General features: G+C 38.6%; 1 protein-coding gene across 1 annotated transcript in view; it reads left to right on the top strand.

Annotated features, from left to right (window-relative positions):
* Nucleotides 1-24,413, top strand: part of Boll (boule homolog, RNA binding protein) — a 66,410-nt gene that overhangs the window by 16,660 nt on the left and 25,337 nt on the right. The window contains exons 4-9 of the mRNA XM_041668569.1: nt 634-688; nt 2,549-2,624; nt 7,021-7,148; nt 15,287-15,358; nt 22,065-22,112; nt 23,102-23,230. Coding sequence (XP_041524503.1) covers nt 634-688; nt 2,549-2,624; nt 7,021-7,148; nt 15,287-15,358; nt 22,065-22,112; nt 23,102-23,230 — 508 coding nt within the window. The remainder of the gene's footprint in view (nt 1-633; nt 689-2,548; nt 2,625-7,020; nt 7,149-15,286; nt 15,359-22,064; nt 22,113-23,101; nt 23,231-24,413) is intronic.

Here is a 24,413-nt window from a genome sequence, read left to right as displayed (position 1 = left end):
TCCATAAGTTAGTAGCCAGACTAACCAAAAGAAGAGAAGACCCAAATTAACAAAATTAGAGATAAAAGGAAGTGATTGCAGTAGAAATCAATGAAATTCAGAAAATTATTAGTGTATTTTTGAAATTTATATTTCACCAAATTAGAAAATGAAAGAAATTAATTTGTAGACAACACAACATAGATAATAGTTTTAAAAATAAACCAGTGTTTAACAGCAACAATGAGATACAAAAATAAACAAAAGCTTAATTGGTTTGTAAGAAGCAGCGAGAATGGGGCTGGAGAAGACTCAATGAGGTCAGTTGCTGCTCCACCAGAGGACTCCAGATTCAGTTCCTAGAACCCACGTGAGGACCACAGTCACCTAAACTCCAGCTCCAGGGATCTGACCCCTGGTTTTTGTAAGCACCAGGCACATAGATTCATCCTCAATGACAGTATGAATCTGTGGTGCCCATGCTGATGCAGCATACCCACAGTGGCAATACTTAAAAAGTGAAACTGTTATTACAGCTTTAGGCATATAGTTCAGTGGTTTAAAAAAAACTTGCAGACCCTAGCTTCTTGAACTCCAAAATAAAATTTAGTGTAATATTCTGAGAAAATATTAATAATTAATGCATTTATTTAGGTATGGTTTCATCACTTTTGAGACTCAAGAAGATGCACAAAAAATCTTACAAGAGGTAAGATCTTTCAGTGTATTTAACTTCTGTTTTGGAACTTCTTTCTTTAAAACTAACCGTTTATGATAATATAATAGTTGAGTGCAAGCCAGTGATCTGCGTATGTCTATATATTCAGATACGTGTGTGTGTGTGTGTGTCTTAAGATTGCCATTGACCCCTAAGAAACAGTCTGAAGAACAATACATTCCAAGTCACTACATGAGGATGGTTGTTAAGTTATAGTGTATTTTATTTTATTTGCTTAAACTAGTGATTTAAGAATGTGTCTCTGTGAGGTGTAAATGTTTTTTTGTAATTCCTAAGGAATACTACAAATGTAAATTACTAGAATAAGATTACCTGATATTATTTCCTTCCTATGAAAAACTACATAAACCAGTAACATTCTTTAATAAAGTGTCTGTAGCCTGTAGTTCACTTTGATATCTTTTAAAATATGCAAGTATAACATTTAACCTTTTAGAAGAAGGTCATTTAATTATGTAGTATTGAAATCATACACAGTCAGTTCTTACCCTTGATAGTTTTTTATTCTGTAAAGTCACCATAAAACTGAATTAGTGGGTACTGAACTTCTGGTGTCCTATTTGGAATACAAGATAAGGTTTCAAAATCCTCTTGTCCCAGTATTGCTGCCCTGCCAGTGAATTAGCACATGACCTGCTTTCATGTGTTGCTGCTTAAAGAATTGTGTTCGCAAAGCCTGTATTGCCTGTCACAGAGATCTGAGAGCCGCTGCTTGGAAGACGGAAAGATGATGTTAGCTCAGGGTCTCACAGGCCCCAGCTCGTAGCTGCTGCTTCTGTGCTGTGGGGCACAGGCAGGCAGAACCTGTGACAGTGAGTGGCAGGAAGCAGAGGTGGCTGAGGAAGGGATCTGTGAGGAGCTAGTATTCAGGAATATGCAATCACGGCTTGTTTCCTCCAGCTAAGCCTTGCCCTTAACAGTTCCATCACGTCCAATAATGCTATCGGATTACTAACTTAGCAGTGATCTGTTAGATCCGATCCTTTTCATCTGACCACCTCCTGTGCTTGGAGCTCTCATTTGGACAAAGCATTCAACAAGTGAACTTTTTGTGGAGGGAATGCACACTTCATATCTAAGTCGTGATAAACAACATGTTTAGTTGACATAATGCCTGAATTAAGCATGACAGCACCTTTTCTCCATAAAATCCATGAACAGTCTTCATGTGCTTAGGAACATTAGCTAGAACTTCAACACCTGTGAGACATTTTATTGTTTAAAAAAAGCACATAATGTGAAAAATATATCTTAAAAGGACATTTTATTATAATATGATAGCTAGAATAAGAAAAAACATTTTGCTCTAACTGGGTGCTTTTGTGTTAACTACTCGCATTTTCTGTAATACCGCAAATAACCTGGAAATAACTGTAAATAGTGGTTAGTATTGCACATGAACTTCACAGACTTCCTGAGTGCAAACACACAATCAGCAGCTAATGATGATTACTACACCATGGAGATGCACAGCAGTAGAGCCAAGATAAAGACACTTACTTGATCTCAGACCATCTCTTTGGTAGTGTACTTGATTCCCAGGACCACATACACCAGGCAGTGTGGCAAATCCCTCCATTGCAGCACTTGAGCAGTAGAGGCAGAAGGATCGGAAGGTCAGTGTCACCTGGTAATACGCCAGATGTGAGGGCAGTCTGGAACTCATGAGACCTGTACTTTAAAAAAGAGGAAGAAATTGTCACATAATGCCTACTAGTTTCATACTGGGTTTTCTTCACTGATTCTACAAATCATAGTGTCAAATTTTACAAATCATGATGTCAAATGATTTTTACAAATCATGGTGATGGGTTTTTTCCTTTATTTTAGGCTGAAAAACTTAATTACAAAGATAAGAAACTGAACATTGGTCCAGCAATAAGAAAACAACAAATAGGGATTCCTCGTATGTATTGAGAACTAATGTATTTTTAATATTTGCATGATCCTTTTGTGAACTATTAGACTATTTTAGACATTTTGTTAAAATACCTTAGCTTGAGGTATAGGGGAAATATACATGAACAATGTTAAGTATATTCTATTTAATTATGGTTTAAAAGGAAAATACTTTATTTTTAATTAGCATAAAAAGTAATGTGTTTCATGATAACATTTTCTTTTTATTGAAAATTCATACAGTATATTCTAATCACAGTTTACCAGATCCTCCCCACCCATCCACCTCCACCCCTTATTTCTCTCTCTTTAGAAGACAGATAAATTTTAAAAACAATCTTTAAAAAAGTGAAAAAGCACAAGTAACACAGACACACAAAAACAAAACCATAAAAACAAGAGTCAAAAACCATAATATACAAGTAAAAGATGAGTAAGTTTTTAAAAAAATGTTCAGGTGTAACAATATGAGGCCAAAAAATGCAAGAAATACAGTTGCGTTCCTTTTGTGTTGGTTATCTCCTGGGCATGGGGCCTCCTCTTAGGAGTGGTTAGTACACCCAGGTAGACACCATTGGTGAAAGCAAAGTTCTTCTTGGTAAGCAGTCGTCAGCTGCAGGTAGCTTCTTGGTTAGGGGTGGGAGCTCCTGTCCATTTCCTCACTTCGGTGCTGGGACCGCGTCTGGCTTGATTGCTGCCACCGTCTGTGAGTTCATAATGTGCATCAGTCCTCTGCTGTCTCACACTGTTCCCTTGGTGTCAGTTCATCCCACGTGGCTCCTTGAGTCTTTCCTCCTCCTCTTCTACATAGCTCCTGAGCCCTGACGGCAGGGATGGGAGAGCTGATGGAGACATCCCACTTCAGATGTTCCAAGCGCTTCCAAAATCTGTTACCCTGTGCATTGTCCTGTTAGGATCTCTGTGTTAGCCCCCATCTCCTGCAGGATGGTGGCTTAAGAAGGCACGGACCTACAGGTACGAGAGAATGTCACAGGAGTCATTTGATCCACTCATCTGTGGGTCCTGCCTATTACAGTAAAGCTGCTGCACACAGACATAGTGGAGCAGGTGTCTCTGGAGTAGGATGCAGAGTCCTTTGGGTGTATGCCCGAGAGTTAGTTCCGCTGGACCTTGAGAGAGGTTACCCCAGCTTCCTGGGGAGTCACCACACAGACTTCTTGTACAAGTTTGCATTGACAGTGGATCCACCAGCAGTGAATGGCTGGTCCCTGACTCAACATCCGCACGGCGTGAGCTGGCTTTTATCTGTCTTAGCCATTCTGATAGCTGTAAAATGAAAGCTCGAAGTAGTTCTAATTTGCATGTCTCTGATGACTAAAGATGTTGAAGTTTCTTTAAGTGTTTCTCAGCCATTTGAGATTCCTCTACTGAGAGCTCTATTTAGTTCTGTACCCTGTTTCTAATTGGGTTTTTTTCGTGGGGTCCAGTCTTTTTGTTCTTCGTATATTATAGAAATTGTCTGTATCAGTGGTTCTCAGCCTGTGTGTTGCAACCCCACTAGGGTGTCGAATGACCTTTTTTCCCCACAGCTGAATAAAATCCTTCTGTGTATATGAATGTGTGCCCACATTTTCATTATCCATTCATCTGCAGACGGCCTTCTAGGCAGAGTCCACTTCCTTGTGTTTATCAATTGAATAATAAAGACCCAGGTATTTCACCCTTGAACATACATTCAAAGGAAAAAAATTATAGGAAAATATCACTTAAAATAGCTAAATAAATTTAGAATTCTAATTAAAAGTATTTGTGATTATAGAAATATTTTAAATTAGCCAAATTATGGAAAGTAAAAATATATAACTAAAAACAAAAAGTAACTGCATGTGTTTTTTAGTCAAAACACATGTGTCCTAAATATCAGAGAAAACAATCACTAAATCCTTGGATTAGATAACTTTTGTGTATGCCTTCCTCAAATTTTTATACTTACTCTTTTTTTCTTTAACTTTTTATATTAAGTACTTCTGTAGTTTTGTTTATTAAAGAAGATTTCTATAAAATAGTTGCTAATTTTGGGGTTTTTTTTTTTTTTAGCCATATCATGTGTCTGCTGGGATGTAAAACCTTAGGCTGTTATTCATATCACTGTCAACAATTTTATAGATTGTGTTCATTTGGAGTGTTCTGTTGACAGCAGTTATCAGGTATTTTAACTTTGACTCAGCATTGGTTAACTTAGTTATTACAAAATGTATGGTGCACTGCAAAGCTGTCTGAGTAAAGTGCTTGCTGCAGGAATGAGAACTGGAATGGATCTCTTAGAGCCCACATAAACACAAAGCATGGCAGCAGGTGCCTGAGACCCCAGAGCTGGGGAGGCGGATGCCAGAGGGTGGGGGCTGGCCGCTAGCCATCTAGTTGAGCCGTCAGTGAGCTCTGTGTTTGTGAAAGACCCTATCTCTAAAATTAAAATGAAAAATGATTGAAGAAGATACTTGACATCAACCTTGGCCTCTGCATGCAAGTTCATAAGTAGTCAGACACGCAGAGGGACTGGGAGTGAGGCAGAGAGATGACTATACTAAATATAGCAGGATTCTGAATATTTTCAGAATACTGTTGTTTGTAAGAGTTTAACTATAATAATTGTACCAACAGTTTTTGACCCATTGTCTACTGATTGCTTTCACATATACAAATAGTTTATTCAGAACTAATGAGCAAAAGAGCCATTATTGCAGTCTTTTATTTATCTCATGAAAAGCCAACTTGAGAAGTGCTCGCTCTGTTTATATAATACACATACCTGCCTTAAAAATGAAAGTCATCTTAAACCATTTAGCTGCATCTATGAAATTCAGAAATGTAGTCTACTAAACAAGACCTGAATAATGGAAACACCAGTTGACATTTCTGCTGAAATACTCTTCATAATAGAGGGAAATTGACCTTGGCCAGCTGTGGCTCTTAATCCATTGTACACTGGAATTCTATATTTTCTTAGGAGTTTTAGTTTATGTAAAATCTCCATGGATAATTTGCATTCTGTTTCTTAGTATCAGTCATTTGATTATTTAAAGATAAACTTTTTCCATTAAAATAACAGTTGTTTGAATTAAAGTGCCCCTGTAAGAACACCATGTTCAGCCTCTACCTTGTCTCCTGGAGTAACACCCCATATTCTAATGGAAAAGTATAGGATTAGCTTGCCCAAATGGTAGTATTAGCCTCTGTTCCAAGAATTATAGAGTACAAAGCTATTTTTATTTTCTCTCCAAATAAAAATAAATACTAAGATTTATTTCTGCAATTATAAGAGACTCATATATTAGTTTTTTCTCAAATCTGTCATTTCTTTTTTTATTTCATTACCAACATATTCCCAACAGTCCAGTCTACTTGCCTTCATCATTGGGAAACCTCTCCTCGTGGGCCCTTCTCTCTGCAGTCTGCTGCTGCTGCCGCCTAATCATTCATAAAACAGCCAAAGCAGTATTGAAAACGCACACATGAGCTTACGTTACTTTATTTTCAGCACATTTTAACTATCTTCCCATTTCCTTTGGTTTATGTTTGCACGTGTGCACACAGGTGCTCATGTGGAGGTGAGTCGTGACCTACAGTATACTCTCCTGTTGCTCTCCGCCTGAACCTGGTATTCACTGACAGCTTTGGGTGTCTGCCTATCTCCATCCCCTCCCCACCCACCCTCAAGACTAGGGTTACAGATGTATATTGCCATAAATGGCTTTTTATACAGGTGCTGAGGTCTGAACTCATCCCAGGTCGTCAGATCATGCTTCCCTGACCTTTATGTAGCTTTTAAAGTCTCGATGACAGTGTGTGTGTGTGTGTGTGTGTGTGTGTGCGTGTGTGTAAATCCTGAACTGAAAGAAGGGAGGTGGAGGTCCTAGACTAACTTCATCAAGGAGTATAGTCATGATTATAATAGCAGAAGTTGTAACGAAAGGGAAAGCATAGATAAGAGAGTCATGAGTAAATGCTGCTATTAACCCAAAGAATGAGGAAAAGGAGCCCAGTCTTCCTCAGCTGCACTGTCTTCATCGTCTCTGGACTTTAAGAACAGATCCAGCTAAGACCTCAGGAACTCTACTATAGCTTTCAGGCTCTCCACATAGTTAATATTTATAAAAATAATAACTTATTACTAATAATTAAATTGTTTCATTAGACTGGCATTAGAATTTGAAATGAAGGATTTTTCATATTTATTTACCTTGTTTGTTAATCCCTATAATCTATAACTCTGAGGTATTAAGTTATAAAATGGATTGTTCAAAGATACTAGAATACATAGCGTTTTAAGTATTTTAGTTTTTACTGTAGCAATGTAGAAATCGTAAAATATTTTTCTGAAATGTATTAATAAATTTTGTGTTTATAAACTTAAAGACTTTGCTGTTTATTCTTTGTTTTAGGTTCCAGTATAATGCCTGCTGCTGGAACAATGTACCTGACCACGTCGACTGGATACCCTTACACTTACCACAACGGTGTGGCTTACTTCCATACTCCAGAGGTCACTTCTGTCCCACCGTCTTGGCCTGTAAGGAATTTTCATTTTAGAAGAGTTTCTACCAAATATGTTTAAAGACTTGTTTTTTTTATGTATTTGATTAATTTTTCGTATTTATGTATTGTTTGTGTCAGCCAGTGGATGTGGATGTCAGAGTACAGTTTTCAGGAGCTGGTTCTCCGCTTCCACCACGTTGGCCCTGGGGGCCTTTTATCCGCTGAACCATCTCTTTAGCCCTGATTCTGAGATAGTTAAAGCACAAACAAATACAAATATAGTTGTGCCCCTACTACCCAAATTTAACAAATATTAATTTAAGTTCTTTCCAAAGAGGAAATAAAATACAGCAAATTTAGGTCATTTCCTTATTTCCATACCTTTTATCCTTTCTTCAGAATATCTTCTTGATTTTCTATATTCTTATTACAAATAAATGTAGGGAGCTCCTTGGGGCATTTTTAAACACTGTATCAGTAGTCTGCTTTTAACTTAAATATTATATTTTTGAGAGCTAAGCTGTTGACACTTTGTGGACAATACTATTTTAACCCTTTGAGGCTAGGTGGTTAAGAGCACAGACTGCTCTTCCAGAAGACCTGGGTTCAATTCCCAGAACCCATCTGGCAGCTCATAACTGTAACTCCAATTTGAAGGGACCCAATACACATAAAAAAGTAGCAAAACTATTTTAACCCTTATATATTTGTTCACTTACTTTAATATTTTATAGTATTCTATTTTTGGTATACTATCATTTTTATATTATTCTAGTCATAGATATTTTCAGTTTTTCTCACAATCAAGGCTATATGGAGCAGCCAGATCTTGTATGTATGTAAGCTCTTTTAGGACAGTGCTTTTCAAAGTTTTGTTTAAATCCCTCTAAATTGCTTTTGAAAAACTGAATTTATTCATTTATATTTGAAATTCAATCTAAGTTTGAATGGTACAGGTATGTCATGTATTTTACATTTGCCTTAACTATATCTTAATAATTTGTACTTGTATATTTGGCTTTATTTAATAACTGAAAATGCCTTCTCAACAGCTTAGTTAACTAAGCAACTAAATGGAACACTATAAGAATATTCTGACTTTATTGTTGAACTCAAGCAGATAAAATAATATGTATCCCTGGGCTAGTTACTAGTTTGAGATTGTTCCCTGAATGAAATAAGGTACTATTTATCTTTCATTTTTGTTAAGCAGACTTTTGGCTTTGTTTTTCCTATTTTTTCATGGTGTTGCCTTGTTGAATTGTGTATTTCATGCCTGGATGGTGTTTGCACTCCAGAGAAAGCATTATAACAGTATCTACAGTGAGTAAGAGGCTTGCCTTTTAAGAAAGGATAGGCTACAGATGCATTCAGTCAATTGAGGGCTTCATGATCTGGATCCTTGTAGTCTTACTCATTGGTTATGCCCATATATCACTATAAAATGTTTGTGGTCCTCTTAATATTAAGTTAGAATATACACACAGAATCAGAGTTTCACATTGATAAAATATATGTCTTTTACTCCATGTTGACTCATAGCTTTCAAAAAGAAAAGAAGTATTTTTATGCTTTATTCAAGCTCCAGTTTTTCCCGTGTGGACCAGCTGTTAAAAATAACCAGCTTTGGCTGTGTGGAGAGACCTTGTCTCAAAAAAAGCAGAAACCGGCTTTAGGGTTAAAGAGATGACTTGGTAGGATTGGAATGTGTCCTGTTCTGGCAGCGGGCCCAACCTTGATTCCCAGCACACCCATGCGGCAGCTCACAACCACCATAACTCTAGCTGTAGGGAATCCAGCTCCTCTTTGGTCTGAAGGCTAAGTGGTCAACCTTGTAGAATGGGCCTGGGTTTCTAGAGATATAAATGTTTAGGCTATTGATTTATTGGGAAGTTGATTTTTCTCCTTCAACTACTACACATAGTTTTTCTGGATATATATATATATATATATGGAATTCCAGGTTGACCATCATGGTCATACAGAACTTGTAATGTATTACTCTAAGCTCTTCTGGCTTTCGAATTTTTAATCTGCTGTTACTCTGGTGGGTTTTTCTTTATATGTAACTGGTGGGTGTTTTTTCTCTTGCAGCTTTCAAATATACTTCCTTTTTCTGTATACTTAGTGCTTTAACTGTGATGTGTCATGGGGATTTTCTTTTCTTGTCTATTTGGTGTTCCGTGTGCTTCTCATATCTAGTTCTCGTCTGTGGTCTTGTTGAAGATCTGGTCATGCCATTGACTTAGATTCTTTTCACTCACCTGTGCCTATCATTCTAAGTTATGGCCATTTTGTGGGGTCCCACATTTCCTGTATATTTCTTTCTGCCTTTTAATTGTTTTTATTTTCCTTATTTTATGTAGGCCATCTGCTTTATCTTTGAGTCCTGATAGTCTGTCTTCTGCTTGTAAGGCTTTCCTTTGAATTTTTCTAGTTGAATTATTTTTGTTTTCATTTCCATCTTCATTTCAGCTTGAATCCTCTTCGCTGTTTCTATTTACCGAATTTTATTTTTAAGTCTCAGACGGTCTTCATCATCAGTCAGCCTTGTGTCTGTGTTTTCTTGACCATCACACAGGTTTATTCTCCTTAAATTCTTTTCCTTAATTTCACTGAGCTGTTTCTTTGTGTCTTTAAACTTGAATTCCTTGTTGAAATGTATTATTGTTCTTTTAAATTCTTCATCCTGGAGCTCATCTAGGTAATGTCATTGGCAAGCATCTCTATAGGACCATGGGGCTTTGGAGCAGGGATACTGGCTTGAGCTTTCATACTGTCTATAGTTTAGCAGTGGAATGTGGGCGTGTGGACTCTTTCGGCAGCTGTGTCAGACATGGACAGAGTTGGAGCAGAAGAGAGCATTGCCGGTGTGTTAGGCATATAAGGTGGAAGTGGCTTTGGTGGGACGAAGTCAGGCTAATAGGGGACTGTGCTGTTTGCAGGGTGTGTGGTTTGTCCTGGCCCAAGGACACAGTGTAGGTAATTTGGGGGGTTGGGAAGGATGGGTTGAGTGGAAGAACAGTCTGACTCACCATGCCAGGCCATAGAGAAGAACATGCAGGATCTGGCTGGTGGAGAGGTTCAATGTCTTGAACCCATTTTTATTAGCTATTTATTCTGAGTTACTTGTTCATCCTGTTCATTCAATTTCCTAAGAAGGTGACTTGTCTTTTTCCTGAGTTCATTGCATGGATTTTATAGGTTATAAAATACTCTTCCACTAACACTGCTAATACTTCTTCTCACAACAACTTACAGTTTACAGTTCTGTGTTTATTGTTTAAATGTTGACAGACCTGTAACTATTTGCATTTATGATTCAAACTTTTACGATCTTGTTTATAAACATTATATCTCCATCAGAGGAATCTAGATAACCCCCTAGACTTTATGGTCTTCAATGTTGCTGCTTTTCATGTCTAGATTTAAATCTTTAGTTTATGTGTTAACATGTCTGTTCCTTCTTCTGTTCTAGAGTGGTCCTTTGTCAGGTACTGTGTTTGTGGTGGGTCTGTGTCTGAGCTTCCTGTTCTGTTTAAGTTACTCTCCCAGTTCCATTGTAAATGTTAGACCTTAGCATGTGTTAGAGAGAGCACATGGAGCTCTGGGGACAATTCACAGGAGTCAGTTCCTCCATCCAGTGTGTAAATCCAAGTCTTCCTCACCTGCTGATAAGCCTTCTTACCAGACCTTGTCAGGAGTTTTGAAGTCGTATAGGTGTGTCTCTCACTTGGTTCTTTTTCAGAGTTTCTGAGACATATATCCTTATATATTTGCTTTTAAAAGTAAAAAATTTATGAATCATCTGTTAATGTGGAAAGCCTTTGTTGTTTTTTTAGAATTGCATTCAACATGAAGGTTAATTTTGGGACATTTAAATGTTTTGTAATATTGTACTTTCCTGTCCATGAACACAGTCTGTTCATCCATTTAGTTATTTTCACCCATCAAAAAATTACTTTTTTGATAAGAAAAGATGATACCACTTTTGTTTACTTGATTCTACTACTTTATAGTAGAAAGAAATCAAGTAGTTTCTTTTATGAAGGGTACCTTTGTTAAAAAGGATATTTCCTTAGTTTGTGACAGTTGGCTAGTAATGCCTTTGATTCAGTATGGCAATACTGTGTCACTAATCTTGTCAAACTTTCATTTATGATTCAGTATACCTTTATTTCTTTCTGGGTTTTTCAATATTTTTCTTCTTGATTATTATAGTGACAGTCTCTCTGATACAATTGACATGCTATCACTATAATCTTGTTGGGGGGGAGATTGAGGAATCACTGTTGAACTTTATATATAGTGAGATACACATGCGTGTCGGTGGCTTAACATACTCTTTTTCATATTTTTCTACATGTTAATAATTGATTTTAAGGAATTACCTTTGCATTTCAGCAGCAGCAAACAAAAGGAACAAGTACTGCACAGGGTATAGATGGCTGTCACATGCCTTAAAATATTTAAATATTTAAATGGAGAAGATGAGACTTTTGCATTTTACAATGAGTTTTTGGTCTAGAGCATTACAGCTCAGGGCGTGAGAGCTGAGTTCACTCTGCTCCACCACAGAGGCACTGCATATTTCATTACTGCTGCTCTAGTCACTCAGTAATAAGGAAAACTGAAATTTTAAGATTTATAGAAAATGGATGAATATGGAAAGTATTGTAAGTGAAGTAACCCAAATTCAGAAGGACAAACACCGGGTTCTGTCCTACAGGGATCCCAGCTTCTGGTTTTTATATGTATATATTTATGTGGCAGTGAGTGTGAATTAGATTGTAAAGCTAGGAGGGGAACCATGGAAATGGAGAGAAGTTTGAAGGAAGGAGATGAAAATAGAATAATAGAATAAATATGGCGTGGAAGTAGAAAGGAGACTGCTGAGGACGGAAGGGAACAAGCAGGGGCAGGTGGAAAGATGACAGAGAAGAGGGAAGAGAATCGGCCAGAGCGTGTGTGCGAACAGTGCGGTGATGAGTTTAAAATACATGAATGTGGTGGTTTGAAAGAAAACAGCCACCAAAGGCAGTGTGGCCTTGTTGGAGGAAGTGTGTCACTGTGGAGGTGGGCTTGGAGGGCTCATGCTCACGCCACTACCCGTGAGACAGTTCATTTCCTGTTGCCTTTGGATTAAGATTTAGAATTCTCCAGCACCATGTCTGCTTGCATGCCACCATACTCCCAGCCGCCTTGCTCCCCATCATGATGATGATGGACTAAACCTCTGAAACTGTCAGCTGACAGCTCAATTAAATGTTTTCTTTTATACGAGTTGCCATGGTCACAGTGGCTCTTCACAGCAGTAGAAACCCTAAGACAATAAATAAATAAATTTCAGCTAATTTAACAAAAGAGCTTAGTGAATCAATGAAAGATAAATTCTTCATTCTCTAGAGTTATTATAGACTGGATGTTTTTAACATTTGGAATTAAATCCAGTGATGATAAAAGTAAGACTGTATTTGGCTATAAATTCATTTAGGCTCATACAGTTTTTATTAAAAACATTCATCTAGCCATCAGAATTTACCTAGTAGACAACTGTAAGCAAAGACGAGCTCTCCTAATAGTCAAGAGGTAGAACAGCTTGTTACCTATTCTGTAAAGCAAGTATGTTGACTAGTATGAAGAGAGTTATTCCAGCTTTAAAATAGGCTAAGTTCTGACAGCGTGCTCCTCTTATGTTGTGCATTGTTCATTTAAAAGTAAAATGGGGCAGGGGACTAATGGCTCAGTGGTTAAGAGCAGGTACTGCTTCTGCAGGGGACCTGAGTCGGTTCCCAGCACCCATGTTGAACAACTCACAACTGTAACTCCACCTTCAGGAAATCCAGCCCCTTTGTCTGAATTCTGCAGGTACTTTAACACTCAAATGCACATGCAGGCACACTCTTATAACTAAGATAGTAAAAACAAATCTTTTATGCGAATTTGTGGACTGTGGAGATGGCCTAGTGAATAAAGCGCTTGCCCTGAAGGTGTTAGCACCAGTTTTCATAATCCGCATAAAAGCTGGAATCACCCTGCCTCAATAAAGTGTAGAGTCATCAAAGAAGACTCCCCAACACCAGCCTCTGACATCCACACACATACACAAAATACAAGTAAATGTGTTATCTAACCATAGAGAACCTCTCACAAATCTTAATGTTTAGTGTAATATCAATCTCATATATACTATGAAGTTTATATTTACCCTCACTGTTAAGTCAGAAGCAATGTAAATAGTCAATTTTGATAGTCCTGGTTATGATAATCCTGGTTATGATGGCAACCTTGATAAATGAGATGCAGGAAAAAAATGAAGAGACCCTTCTTTAGCATTTATTTATCTTCAACTTCCAAATTGTCTTCTTAATGTGACTAGGTGAACATCAAAACAGAATATTATATGTAAAAATACTATTTATGGTTATTTCTGGCTTATTTAAGTCCTCAAGCTTAAATTCTTCTTGACACTGTATGTCCTCTAAAGCACAGTCCACACCGGGTGGTGACCACACCTTTATTCCAGTACTTGTGAGGCAGAAACAGGTGCACTCCGAGTTTGAGGCCAGCCTGATCGACAGAGGAAGGTCCAGGACACCCAGGGATACACAGCAAAACCTGTTTTCAAAACAGACCCAAAAAAAGCAGTTTTCAAGTCCAAGCATGTTGTGGTTTTTTTCTGTGGTGTTCATTTTGTGAATTTAGAATTACTGTGATGAAATTGGACCTGCTTTTATAGGTCCCTTGTTTATATCTGGTACTCTGTAATGGCCGGAGTCCATACCTTCCTAAAACAGCTCCCTCAACGCTACAGCAGACTAGGTCACATCCAACGTGCTCACTTGCCAACCCATCCCATGAAGGATCAGCTTAACCGTGTGGCCTTTCCCGGGTGACCCCAGCATTAGCTTTAGAAGACACTATGAACCAGAATTTTGAAGTCTTGGCATTATTTCCACTTGGGGCCGAATATTTCACTATTGTAGAATATTATTCAGGGCATGCTAAAGTGGTTAAAAGCATCTCTGCCGTAATTATGGCAGTCAAGCGTGTCTTCTAGTATAGCAGATGTCGTAGGAGGTGAAATCAATTATGGCTGACAGTATCCTCCTGTATTATCCTCTGTTCTGTTTGCTAAGAGTTTTCATCATAAAAAGGCAAATTTAAGTGCATTTGTCTGCTGAGATGGTCATTTTCCTCCTTTAACATATCAACAGTAAAATATACCATTACTTTCTAGCCTTATCGATACTATAGTTTTATTAGCATACCAATCCGAATTGTATAAATGCACAATATTTCTCTTGACTTTGGGATTATAGGCATCTAAACAAAATAATAGCATACTACATCCCAAATTAGAAATTAAATTTTAATCACTATCATCGGTTTATTTTGCCTGATTAAAATATAACTTACCTGTCTTATTAATTTACTTGGTCTTGAGTAATGTATTTGGGGGCTTACTCTATCTTTTTTTTTTTTCTTTTTCGAGATGGGATTTCTCTGTGGCTTTGGAGCCTGTCCTGGAACTAGTTCTGTAGACCAGGCTGGTCTCGAACTCACAGAGATCCACCTGCCTCTGCCTCCCGAGTGCTGGGATTAAAGGCGTGCGCCACCACCGCCCGGCTACTCTATCATTTTGAATAATCAAAAAATACTTCGTTTTCCTCAAAAACAGACCTATCACAATTTTTGAATTATTAACTCACTTAATAATCCAAAATTAAATTTCTTAAACATGATTTCACTGTCTCAAATAGTGTTTTATTTAATTGGCTATATAATAATGGACTAGAATGCTGGTACTCAGTAACGGGAAGATCGATCAATACAATCACTCATCTGACGCTAACCACTGGTGTAAACAACCCACTTCTGGTTTCTCCAGGGAAATGATTTATATTGTCATCACCTTTGGAAGTGTTAAGTTTCAGACTTAAAGAAACATCACTGGTGTTCGTTTTAGTATTGCTATGGAAATGAAGTCACATAGGAAAACTATTTTAATAAATAGATTTAAATAAAGTTGATAATAATACCATAAGAGGAAGAAAATATAACATTTTAATCAATAACAAAAAGTTAACTGAGCTTAGGTAATAATTGAAGATCAAATTTTACTGTAATTTGAAGAGCTCTTCCTAAAGTAAATTTTGTTTCCTCCCACAGTCACGGTCCATATCTAGTTCTCCTGTGATGGTAGCTCAGCCGGTTTATCAGCAACCTGCATATCACTACCAGGTAGGCACTGAGTTCACTAAAACCTCTGGGCTGAGGAGCCAGGGGAGATGGCTCAAGGGGAAAACTGCTCAAAGATCTAGGCATCTGGCTGTAACCCATGTGCAGGGACGGGCAGCAGCAGGTCTCTGAGCTCACTTGCCAGCCAGCTGAACTGTTAGACAGGCTGTCTCAAGGGATGGGAGGAGCAAGAGGACGATACCTGCCCCAAGCAGCCCGTAGTCTCCTTGTGTGCACACACGCACATACACGTACACTCTGTGTGCTGAGGAAAATAGCTCCAGGTTGCTTAGCATGTAGGAGGGACGAGATTGGATCCCAAACACAATGTTCTTAAGAGTCCAGTATTTTAAGTCCTTTCAGGTGTTTCATGCTTTTCTTCTATACGCAAAAACTAATTCGGGAAAGAGAGTTAAGTCTTGAGAGAGGATGCTTTTGCTTCCTTTCACAAACGTAATGAATTCAGTTCTCTGCTGTTTAAAATTTATTCTGAAATGCCTTTCATAGGCTGGGACGTAGCGCAGTGGGAGAATGCTTTTCACAGCACCTGGAGTGCCCTGGGTTTCTTTTCCAGCCCACAGAAAAGTCTTTAGCAGTAATTCATAAATCCAGGTACAGATGTTGTGCTTTTAATGTTACTTTGAATGTGTGACTGGTAGATTTAATCCAGTGTGTGTTGAAATAAGCAGTGTACTATGTTGTGTTAACTGTTACGTTCATCTCCTTTAGCTAGCCAGCACTCATTCTTAGTTCTCATGGGAGATTATCAATAAGAACTGTGGTGTAATGTCAGCTCATTTAATTTTTGGCAGGGTAAACAATGACTTCTAGACAAAATTCGGGTAACAACCTGCTTTTATAAATAAAGCATTAGTGAAATACAGCCTAATTTATTTATGTAACATCTGTGGTTGCCTTTGCTTTCAAAGGTTGTGTAGTTCTAACAGAGATCTATGGCCTGCATTCACATTTTTTTTTCTTTTTTTTTTTTATTGAGAAAAGAAGAAAAAAAAACATAAACAAAAAACAAGTTTCCACCTCCTCCCAGCCTCCCATTTCCCTCCCCCTCCTCCCATCCTTCTCCCCCTCCTCCCACCCTTCTCCCCCTCCCCCCACTCCTCTCCCCCTCCCTCTCCAGTCCACAGAGCAGTCCGGGTTCCCTGCCCTGTGGTAAGTCCTAGGTCCTCCCCCCTCTGTCCATATCTAGGAAGGTGAACATCCAAACTGGCTAGGCTCCCACAAAGCCAGCACATTAAGTAGGATCAAAACCCCGTGCCATTGTCCTTGACATCTCATCAGCCCTCATTGTTCGCCATGTTCAGAGAGTCCGGTTTTATCCCATGCTTTTTCGGTCACAGTCCAGCTGGCCTTGGTGAGCTCCCAGTAGATCAGCTCCACTGTCTCAGTGGGTGGGTGCACGCCTCGTGGTCCCGACTTCTTTAAATAAATAAGGGCCACGGAGTCTACAATAGGTGAACCTAAAGAAGCTAAGTAAGAAGGTGAACCCAAGGAAAAACATATAGTTATCCTCTTGGCTAAGGGAAGTAGACCAAATTGCCGGGGAGAAAATTGGGATCTTGGGGGTGGGGTGGGATGGGGGTAAGGGGAGATGGGGAGAGAAAAGGTAGAAGGGAAGGAGGGGGGACTTGGGGAAACAGGAGAATTGGGATAAAGGAAAGGTGTATAGGGGAGCACGGAACCACAATTCTTAGTTAAGGGAGCCACTTTAGGGTGGGCAAGAGACTTGACCCTAGAGGGGCTCCCAAGTGCCCAAGATGAGGTTCCCAGTTAGTTCCTTGGGCAGCTGAGGATTGGGAACCTGAAATGACCCTATCCTAGAGCAATACTGACGAATATCTTGCATATCATCATAGAACCTTCATCTGGTGATGGATAGAGATAGAGACAGAGACCCACACTGGAGCACTGGACTGAGCTCCCAAGGTCCCAATGAGGAGCAGAAGGAGGGAGAACATCTGCATTCACATTTTAAAACATTTATTCTAGCCTTTCTTTCAAAAGTTTTTGTCAGCCTATGATCTATAACATTTGCACATAAAATCAAATTTTAACACTTGTTAAGTAGTAGAAGAGCTTTCTGTTTCTGTCCCTGTTCTTTTCTTTTTTTTTTTTTTTACTTTAAAAATACACCCATATGAAATGTGGCAGGGTTAGAAGTGAAATTCAGTGGTAGAATTCTTCCTCAGCATGGGAAAGGCCGTGGATTTTATCACTAGCCGTGTGAAAAGATGAGAAAGGGAAGAAAGGCAGGTGTTGTTGCCTAGTTCATAGGGTGATTACCTAGCGTGCATGACGCCCTGGTTGTATCCTCAGTGCCGCCGAAATTGGAAGTGGAAGGTGGAGACAGGAGGATCTCTCTTGACTATATAGACATTGGAGGCCAGTCTGAGTATATGACATCCTATCTCCAAAAGAAAAACTGTGTTAGTGTTCTATAGTCCTTACTATTATGATTATATTATTCTATGTGTATGAGTGTTATGCATGAAATTATGTGCACCATATGTGTGCAATGCCCTTGGAGGCCAGAAGAGGAAATCAGATCCCCTAGAACTGGAGTTACAGACTGAGTGGTCCTGGAAACAGAGCCTGGGTCCTCTAGAAGAACAGTAAACACTGAGCCATCTCTCCATCCCACTAATGTTAGACTTCATTTTTGTATTTTTAATTAATCTTATTTTTAATTTTACTACACTAATAAACTAGGTATTTTCTCCACTTATGAAAAATAAAAGTAACTTAATGGCATTTATTTAAAATATATTGACAGCATGACTTTTCCTGAGCCATAGGATTTCAGTTGAGACTAAAGACAGATCATTAGACAGCACTCCAGTTAAGATGAATGGCCCAAGTCCTGTGAAACTGCTTCCTAAACCCTTAGTCCATTGCCCCCCCTAGCTCACGTGTCAATGGAGATTTGTTACCGTGCAATGGCAGAGCCACGTCTCTTCAGCCAAGTACGGAGGACCTCAGAGAATGACACGGGGAGATTAACCTGTCTGCTGAAGCTGGAGACGTTGGCATTCTGGGACCTGAGCTCCTACAAAACACCAAAAGAGCATGTCAGCAGAACCAGGGAAGAGGCTGTGGTAGGTAGGCATCCGTTACAGCAGAGGTGCATGTTTCTTCAAAACAAGCTGTAACCTGTCGGAAGAAGTGTGGATGACCTCAGCTAAGAATCTGTGCAAAAGAATGTGACCCTACAATCAGAAGTTCCTAACAGGAGGATCATCAGAGACTCTAGTAGCGCTCAATACCAGACAGCTGGTATTTGGAATCTGTCAAACTCCAAAGCAGTGATTTGCTCTCAGTAAAACCCAGGAACAAGGAAAAACAACATAGTGCTTTTAAAGTATCAGACATGAGAAAGAATAAAGTTGGATTTTGCAGCTCCTTTATTAATTATTGATATAGCTGTATTATTAATAATAGCAATAAATATTAATTACTGACTTAGAAACTATAATTTAAGTTTATACACTGACTCTGACTTTGTTTGACACTAATTACAAGACTAAAGTGAGGACTGATGGTTTCCTCAGGCTCTGTTCTTCACAGCAGATAACCCACGGATTAGTAATGAGGGTGCTGACCTCTGTCGTACTGTTCTTCACAGTGTAGGCACTCACTCCATTTGTCCAACACAGCCTGTTAATCAGGGACTTTCATCCTGTGTTTTTAAATGTCCTATATAGAACAGATTTCATTTCTCTTAGTCATCATTATAATATAATGGTGCAATCTTTTCGAAAGTTAACGTGGTCAGCATTGTACTTACTACAGTGATTAGGTTTAGAGAATAGATCTAAGGGTTTGTGATCTTATTCCCTCCTCTCTGTCTCTCTGCCATCTCTCTCCCTCTTCTTCCCTCTCTCCTCCTCCTCTCCTTGCCCCCCTTCAGTAATGAAGACCTTATAAAATGAATAAAAGTAAAACACTTGATAATACAAGATCATTAACTTTATTTAGATCAAATTTGCATGCTATATTGCTCAATCATTGAAAGTATACAATTGAGTAGTTTATACTAAACACAGAATTGACATATAGTCATGCCAATATTATAGACTGCTTACCACTCCCTTTTAAGAAAACTGTAACCATTAGCAGACATACCTCTTTCTTCCTACCCGAACCCTAATCAAGCAGTATTTTTTTTTTAACCTTTCTTAGACTTTACTACTCTGGGCATTTTTTTTTATAAAAAGAGCCATCCAACAGTTTTCCGTGATTGAACTAATTCACTTAGCAAGTTTTTTCGGTGCTGTGGACCAGTGCTTCTTTCTGGAGTAAAATCTCTCCTGTGTGGGTGTAACCACTGTTTATCCAGTCTCCAGATGATGGGCGTTTAGATTGTCTCTGCCTTTTTACTACTCTGAAGAACGCTTTAATGAAAATTGGTGTCAAGTCTGTTGTTGTTTCTCTGACTGTTGTAGATTTCAAAATGTAGACCAGGCTGGCCTTGAACTCAGGGAGCTCCATCTGCTTCTGCCCTCCCGAGACCCAGCTGCTGGTATTAAAGGCTGACCCACCATTCCCAGGTAGTGAGGTTTTTATGTGGATATATGTTTTCATTTCCCCTGGGGTGCATTCGATAGGTCACATGATAATTCTGTGTGTTGACATTTTAAGGAAGGTTCGCAGTCTAAAGCACCGCACACACCATCTTCAGACTCCTACCAGGCAGGAGTTTCTCCCAGCAGGCAGAAAGGCTGCAGTTGCTCCACCTCTGCAGTGTTTTGGTTGTAGCCAAAATGGGCACCAAATGGTATCACACTGGTGGTTTTGAGACATAGTTCTCTAAGGATTAGTGATAGCAGGCGTCTTTTCACTATTGACTATTGACATACACATATGCTTTTTTGGAGGAAATTTTGTTCACATCATTTGTCTATTTTTAAGTTAGTTTCCTTCGGTTTTTATCAGCCTTGTAGACTTTTTTTTTTTTTTGGTTTTTTTTTTTTCTGGTTTTTTCGAAACAGGGTTTCTCTGTGGTTTTGGAGCCTGTCCTGGAACTAGCTCTTGTAGACCAGGCTGGTCTCGAACTCACAGAGATCCGCCTGCCTCTGCCTCCTGAGTGCTGGGATTAAAGGCGTGTGCCACCACCGCCCGGCTATTGTAGACATTCTTTATGGAGACTAAGATGGCAGACTACTCCAGGCCTTACTAGCAGCTGCCAGAAATAAACCAGGAACAGCTGAGAACCAGCTGCCCTCTGGGTGATGGTGAGAAGATGCTGAGGTTTCAATGATGACCAAAACCATGTTTTTAAAGGAGAAAACTTGGTCTTTTTCTTCTTTCTACCATCAAGAAAACAGCAAATAATCCTGGAAGCAATATAGAGGAAAGGAAGCCGTATTCACTGCTGATAGGGCTGTAAGTCAGTGTAACCACCATGGAAATCAGTATGGAACATCTTCTAAGATCAGAACTAACTTAAGACTCAGTTGTTCACACCTGTGTATGGGATCTACCGGGAAGTCAATCAGCAGATAAAGAAAAGTAGCATATATATACATAATAGCGTTTTACTCTGCTATAAAGAAGAACGAAATTATGTTATTTGCAGGATCTTAGATGGAACAGATTATCATGTTATGAAGTAATTCAGACCCACAGAAACAAGTCAGAGAAAAGCATATCTTCTCTCTCATATGCTTAGAAACTGCAAAGTGTGGAAAAGAAGAAGAAAAAAGAATTGGATGAGATAGTAAGAGCATAAGGGTGCTCATGATTAACGTACATTGTATGCCTGTATGGAAGTGTCATAATGAAATACAAATAATTGTAGGTTGAGTATAGCAAGTCTGTGGTAAGATCAATCTAGAGAAATAACCACCTCCTTTTCTCTAACTATGCACTCTTTCAAATGCAAAACTGATTCATATCCCATCCCATTGCGTATCTCTTCCCGTGCCTCCTTTATGGTAAACCGAAAAGCACAAAAAGGGATTTTTTTTATTCCTATAGCCTTAAAAAAGGTTTGTATATTTTGGGGGGACTTAGAGTATGGCTCTTTTATGCTTTCAAAGTATTTGTTAGGCCTTGTGTTGAATCACCAGTATTGCACATAAAAAAAATAAAGCTTTTTGTATAACCTTTCTTGATAAAATTTCCTTATAAAATTATGATTTATAGATACTTTCTCACCTCTTCTGGGTTAAATTTTACTTCGTTGATGTTGCTCTTTATAGCACTCAAAATTTTAGGAGTTTTAATGAAGTCCTGTTTATCCAGCTCTTGTTAGTATTGTTTCTTTGTTATGTGGCTTTGGGGGGATAGTTTGTTCATTTTGGGTGTTTTCTAGACAGGGTTTCTCTGTGTGTAGCTCTGGCTATCCTGGAACTAGCTCTGTAGACCAGGCTGGCCTCGAACTCAGAGATCCACCTGCCTCTGCCTCCTGAGTGCTGGGATTAAAGGTGTGCGCCACCACCATCCAGGTGTTCTGTATATTTTTAAAGCATAACTTTTACAACATTGCCTAAGTCAAAGTCATGAAAATTTCTACCTTCATATTCTAATTTTTCATTAGAACTCTATTATTTTAGCCTCCGTATTTAGAGCTCTAATCCATTTTGAGTTAACTTTTGTATATGTCTTGAAAATTCAGCTTCATTCTTTTACATGGAAATGTCTAGTTAGCCTGTGTGTAACCTACTTGTGTGTTTGTTGTTTCTCCTTGTAGGCCCCGGCACAGTGTTTACCAGGGCAGTGGCAGTGGGGGGTTCCCCAGGTAAATGTCAACCTACAGTGTCTGATTTAAAGTCTTTCTTTTCACTGTACTTCAGTTAAAAAAACCTCTGAACACTAAAGTCATGATAAGTAGGCTTCTTCCCTTCCTCCTATTTCTAACCGTATTTCCTGTAACTGCGGGGCTCTCTGTCCTCCTTTGTAACATGCAAGAAGTGACATTTCCTGCAGTTCCCTTAGAGCTTCCTCATTTGTAAGATGGATGTAGTGATGGTAGAACCTTGTAAGTTTTCTTCCATGATGTTTGGGACGATGAAATGAGATTATATTAGTGGGAAGCGTTTTATAAAGGTGTGATATATAAACAAAAAATAATCGTTACTTTCGTTATTGTTGGAAATGTTGGCATTTTTCTAGCTTCATTTCAGATTTTGCTTTAGTTTATCTCAGATAAAATAAATAAAAACAGGTTGAGTATTCATTATCTGAAACTATTGAGACCAAACTTTTAATATTTTGGAATTTGGGAATATTTACATAGCTATTATTGGATGAACACTCCTAACCCAAAATCCTCTCTAAATTATGACACCTCAAAGGTGTTCAGCCTGTACTCTTTTTTCCATTTTTTTTTTTTAGAGATTCTATACTACCAACAGAAATTATCTAGTGGCATTTTCTTACAGCTAGTCCAAAAATTGACAGTAGACATTACACCAAATTAAATATGATAGGCCATATTACTATAACTTTTAGTGACAGTAGTATATCTATAACTATCTGTTTGTATATGAGACTCTGAGGCACAATAAACATTCAGTACTTGCCATTAATAAAGTTACTTAATACCACCTATATACCTGAAATGTATGAGAATTCTGATTTCCTAGTCTGTTTCTAAGATAATTCTATACTATCCTTGAAAAATAATTTTCAAAAAATATGCAACAAATTTTTTTTCATTTTAGGGTAAGTCTTTTTGGCTTAGCACACTGTTCATATTTGAATAACGAGGACCGTTTTGTGTTTTAGTCCCCTGCCTCTTCTGCTCCATTCTTATATCTGCAGCCATCCGAGGTTATTTATCAGCCGGTAGAAATCGCACAAGATGGTGGCTGTGTCCCTCCTGCACTGTCTCTGATGGAAGCTTCCGTCCCAGAGGTACACACTCATCTTTTCCTTTGTTGGTCGTTTGCTCAGTGCTAGCAATTGAACCCAGGGCCTTGTAGGCTCTAGGAAAATGCGCTTAGCTGAGGACATGCCCAGCTGTGTCGGAAAGTGAGTGAGTGGTGTAGAGCCGCCTGTATTGACGTTTAGTTCTCTTTATTGGTTAAAGAGCGTCATGAAAACTGCTGATTTTGTGTTCTCCCTGATCTAAGAGTGTCACTTCGTCTCAGAGTTTCCAGTCATGCTCCTGAATCACTTTCCCAGTGTCTTATTTGCTTGTCAGTCCATCTGTGTTGTTGCTAATAATTTGTCAGTTAAAAGCATATAATCTTTAAGCCAATGAAAGATTTAAATTTTTTTCTATAATAATATAAATGATTTATTACATAGGTAATTGATAATGAATTTTCAAAATTTTGTTTTTTGTTGGGTTTTTTGGTTTGTTTGGTTTTTGGCTTTTTTGCCTTCTGGTTTGCCTAGAGGTGGAAGTAAAGTAAGAATCCTTTCACAGTAGCTATTTCACCAGAGCCTCCTTAAGGGCTCCGACCACTCTCGGGACTGCTGTCAGACGCCATTGGACCTGTGAAGGTCCTGCTAGGACTGTGTCTGTCACTAGCACTTCCCACACTTCACAGTGCCTGTCTGTGTCCAACAGAATGTAGACTCTTACTGATACATACTTTAATATATAGACTGTAATGGTTTGTAGTTTGAGTTTTTCACACAATTAAAACCTGCAGGGCTTTTGTTGTGAATTTTATGATCAGGTGTCCTAAAAAAAATAAAAACAAGTATGTTAACATATTTAATCACTTATTTCAATCACCATCAGATTTCTACCATGACTTTATTACTTACTGCAGATTTCCCCCATCTCAGTCTTAAAGTAAATCTGTGCTTTCTCTTCCATGGAATTCACAGAAACTAGCTTAGCCTCCAGCTCCCAGTATACAAATTTAAATAGGTCCTAATCCAGCCTTGGAGTTTTTATATTTATTTGATAACTTGTTCTTGCCCAAAGTTGTTTGTATCTGTTGTGCTCTGGAAGCCTTCACAGGGCATCCTGTGGTCCATTCTTCCTCTCAGGGGTCTCAGGGCATCCTGTGTTCCAGTCTTCCTTCTTGTACTGGAGTCAGTCTCTCCATTGGTTCAGAGCTTCACCGCTTTACTGTGATTG

This window comes from Microtus oregoni, unplaced genomic scaffold (assembly GCF_018167655.1).
Source record: "Microtus oregoni isolate MIOR12 unplaced genomic scaffold, Mior012 000018F_ref0000195, whole genome shotgun sequence".
Taxonomy (NCBI): domain Eukaryota; kingdom Metazoa; phylum Chordata; class Mammalia; order Rodentia; family Cricetidae; genus Microtus; species Microtus oregoni.
The sequence above is the reverse complement of the archived record's forward strand: the minus strand, read 5'-3'. Positions and strand labels throughout refer to the sequence as shown.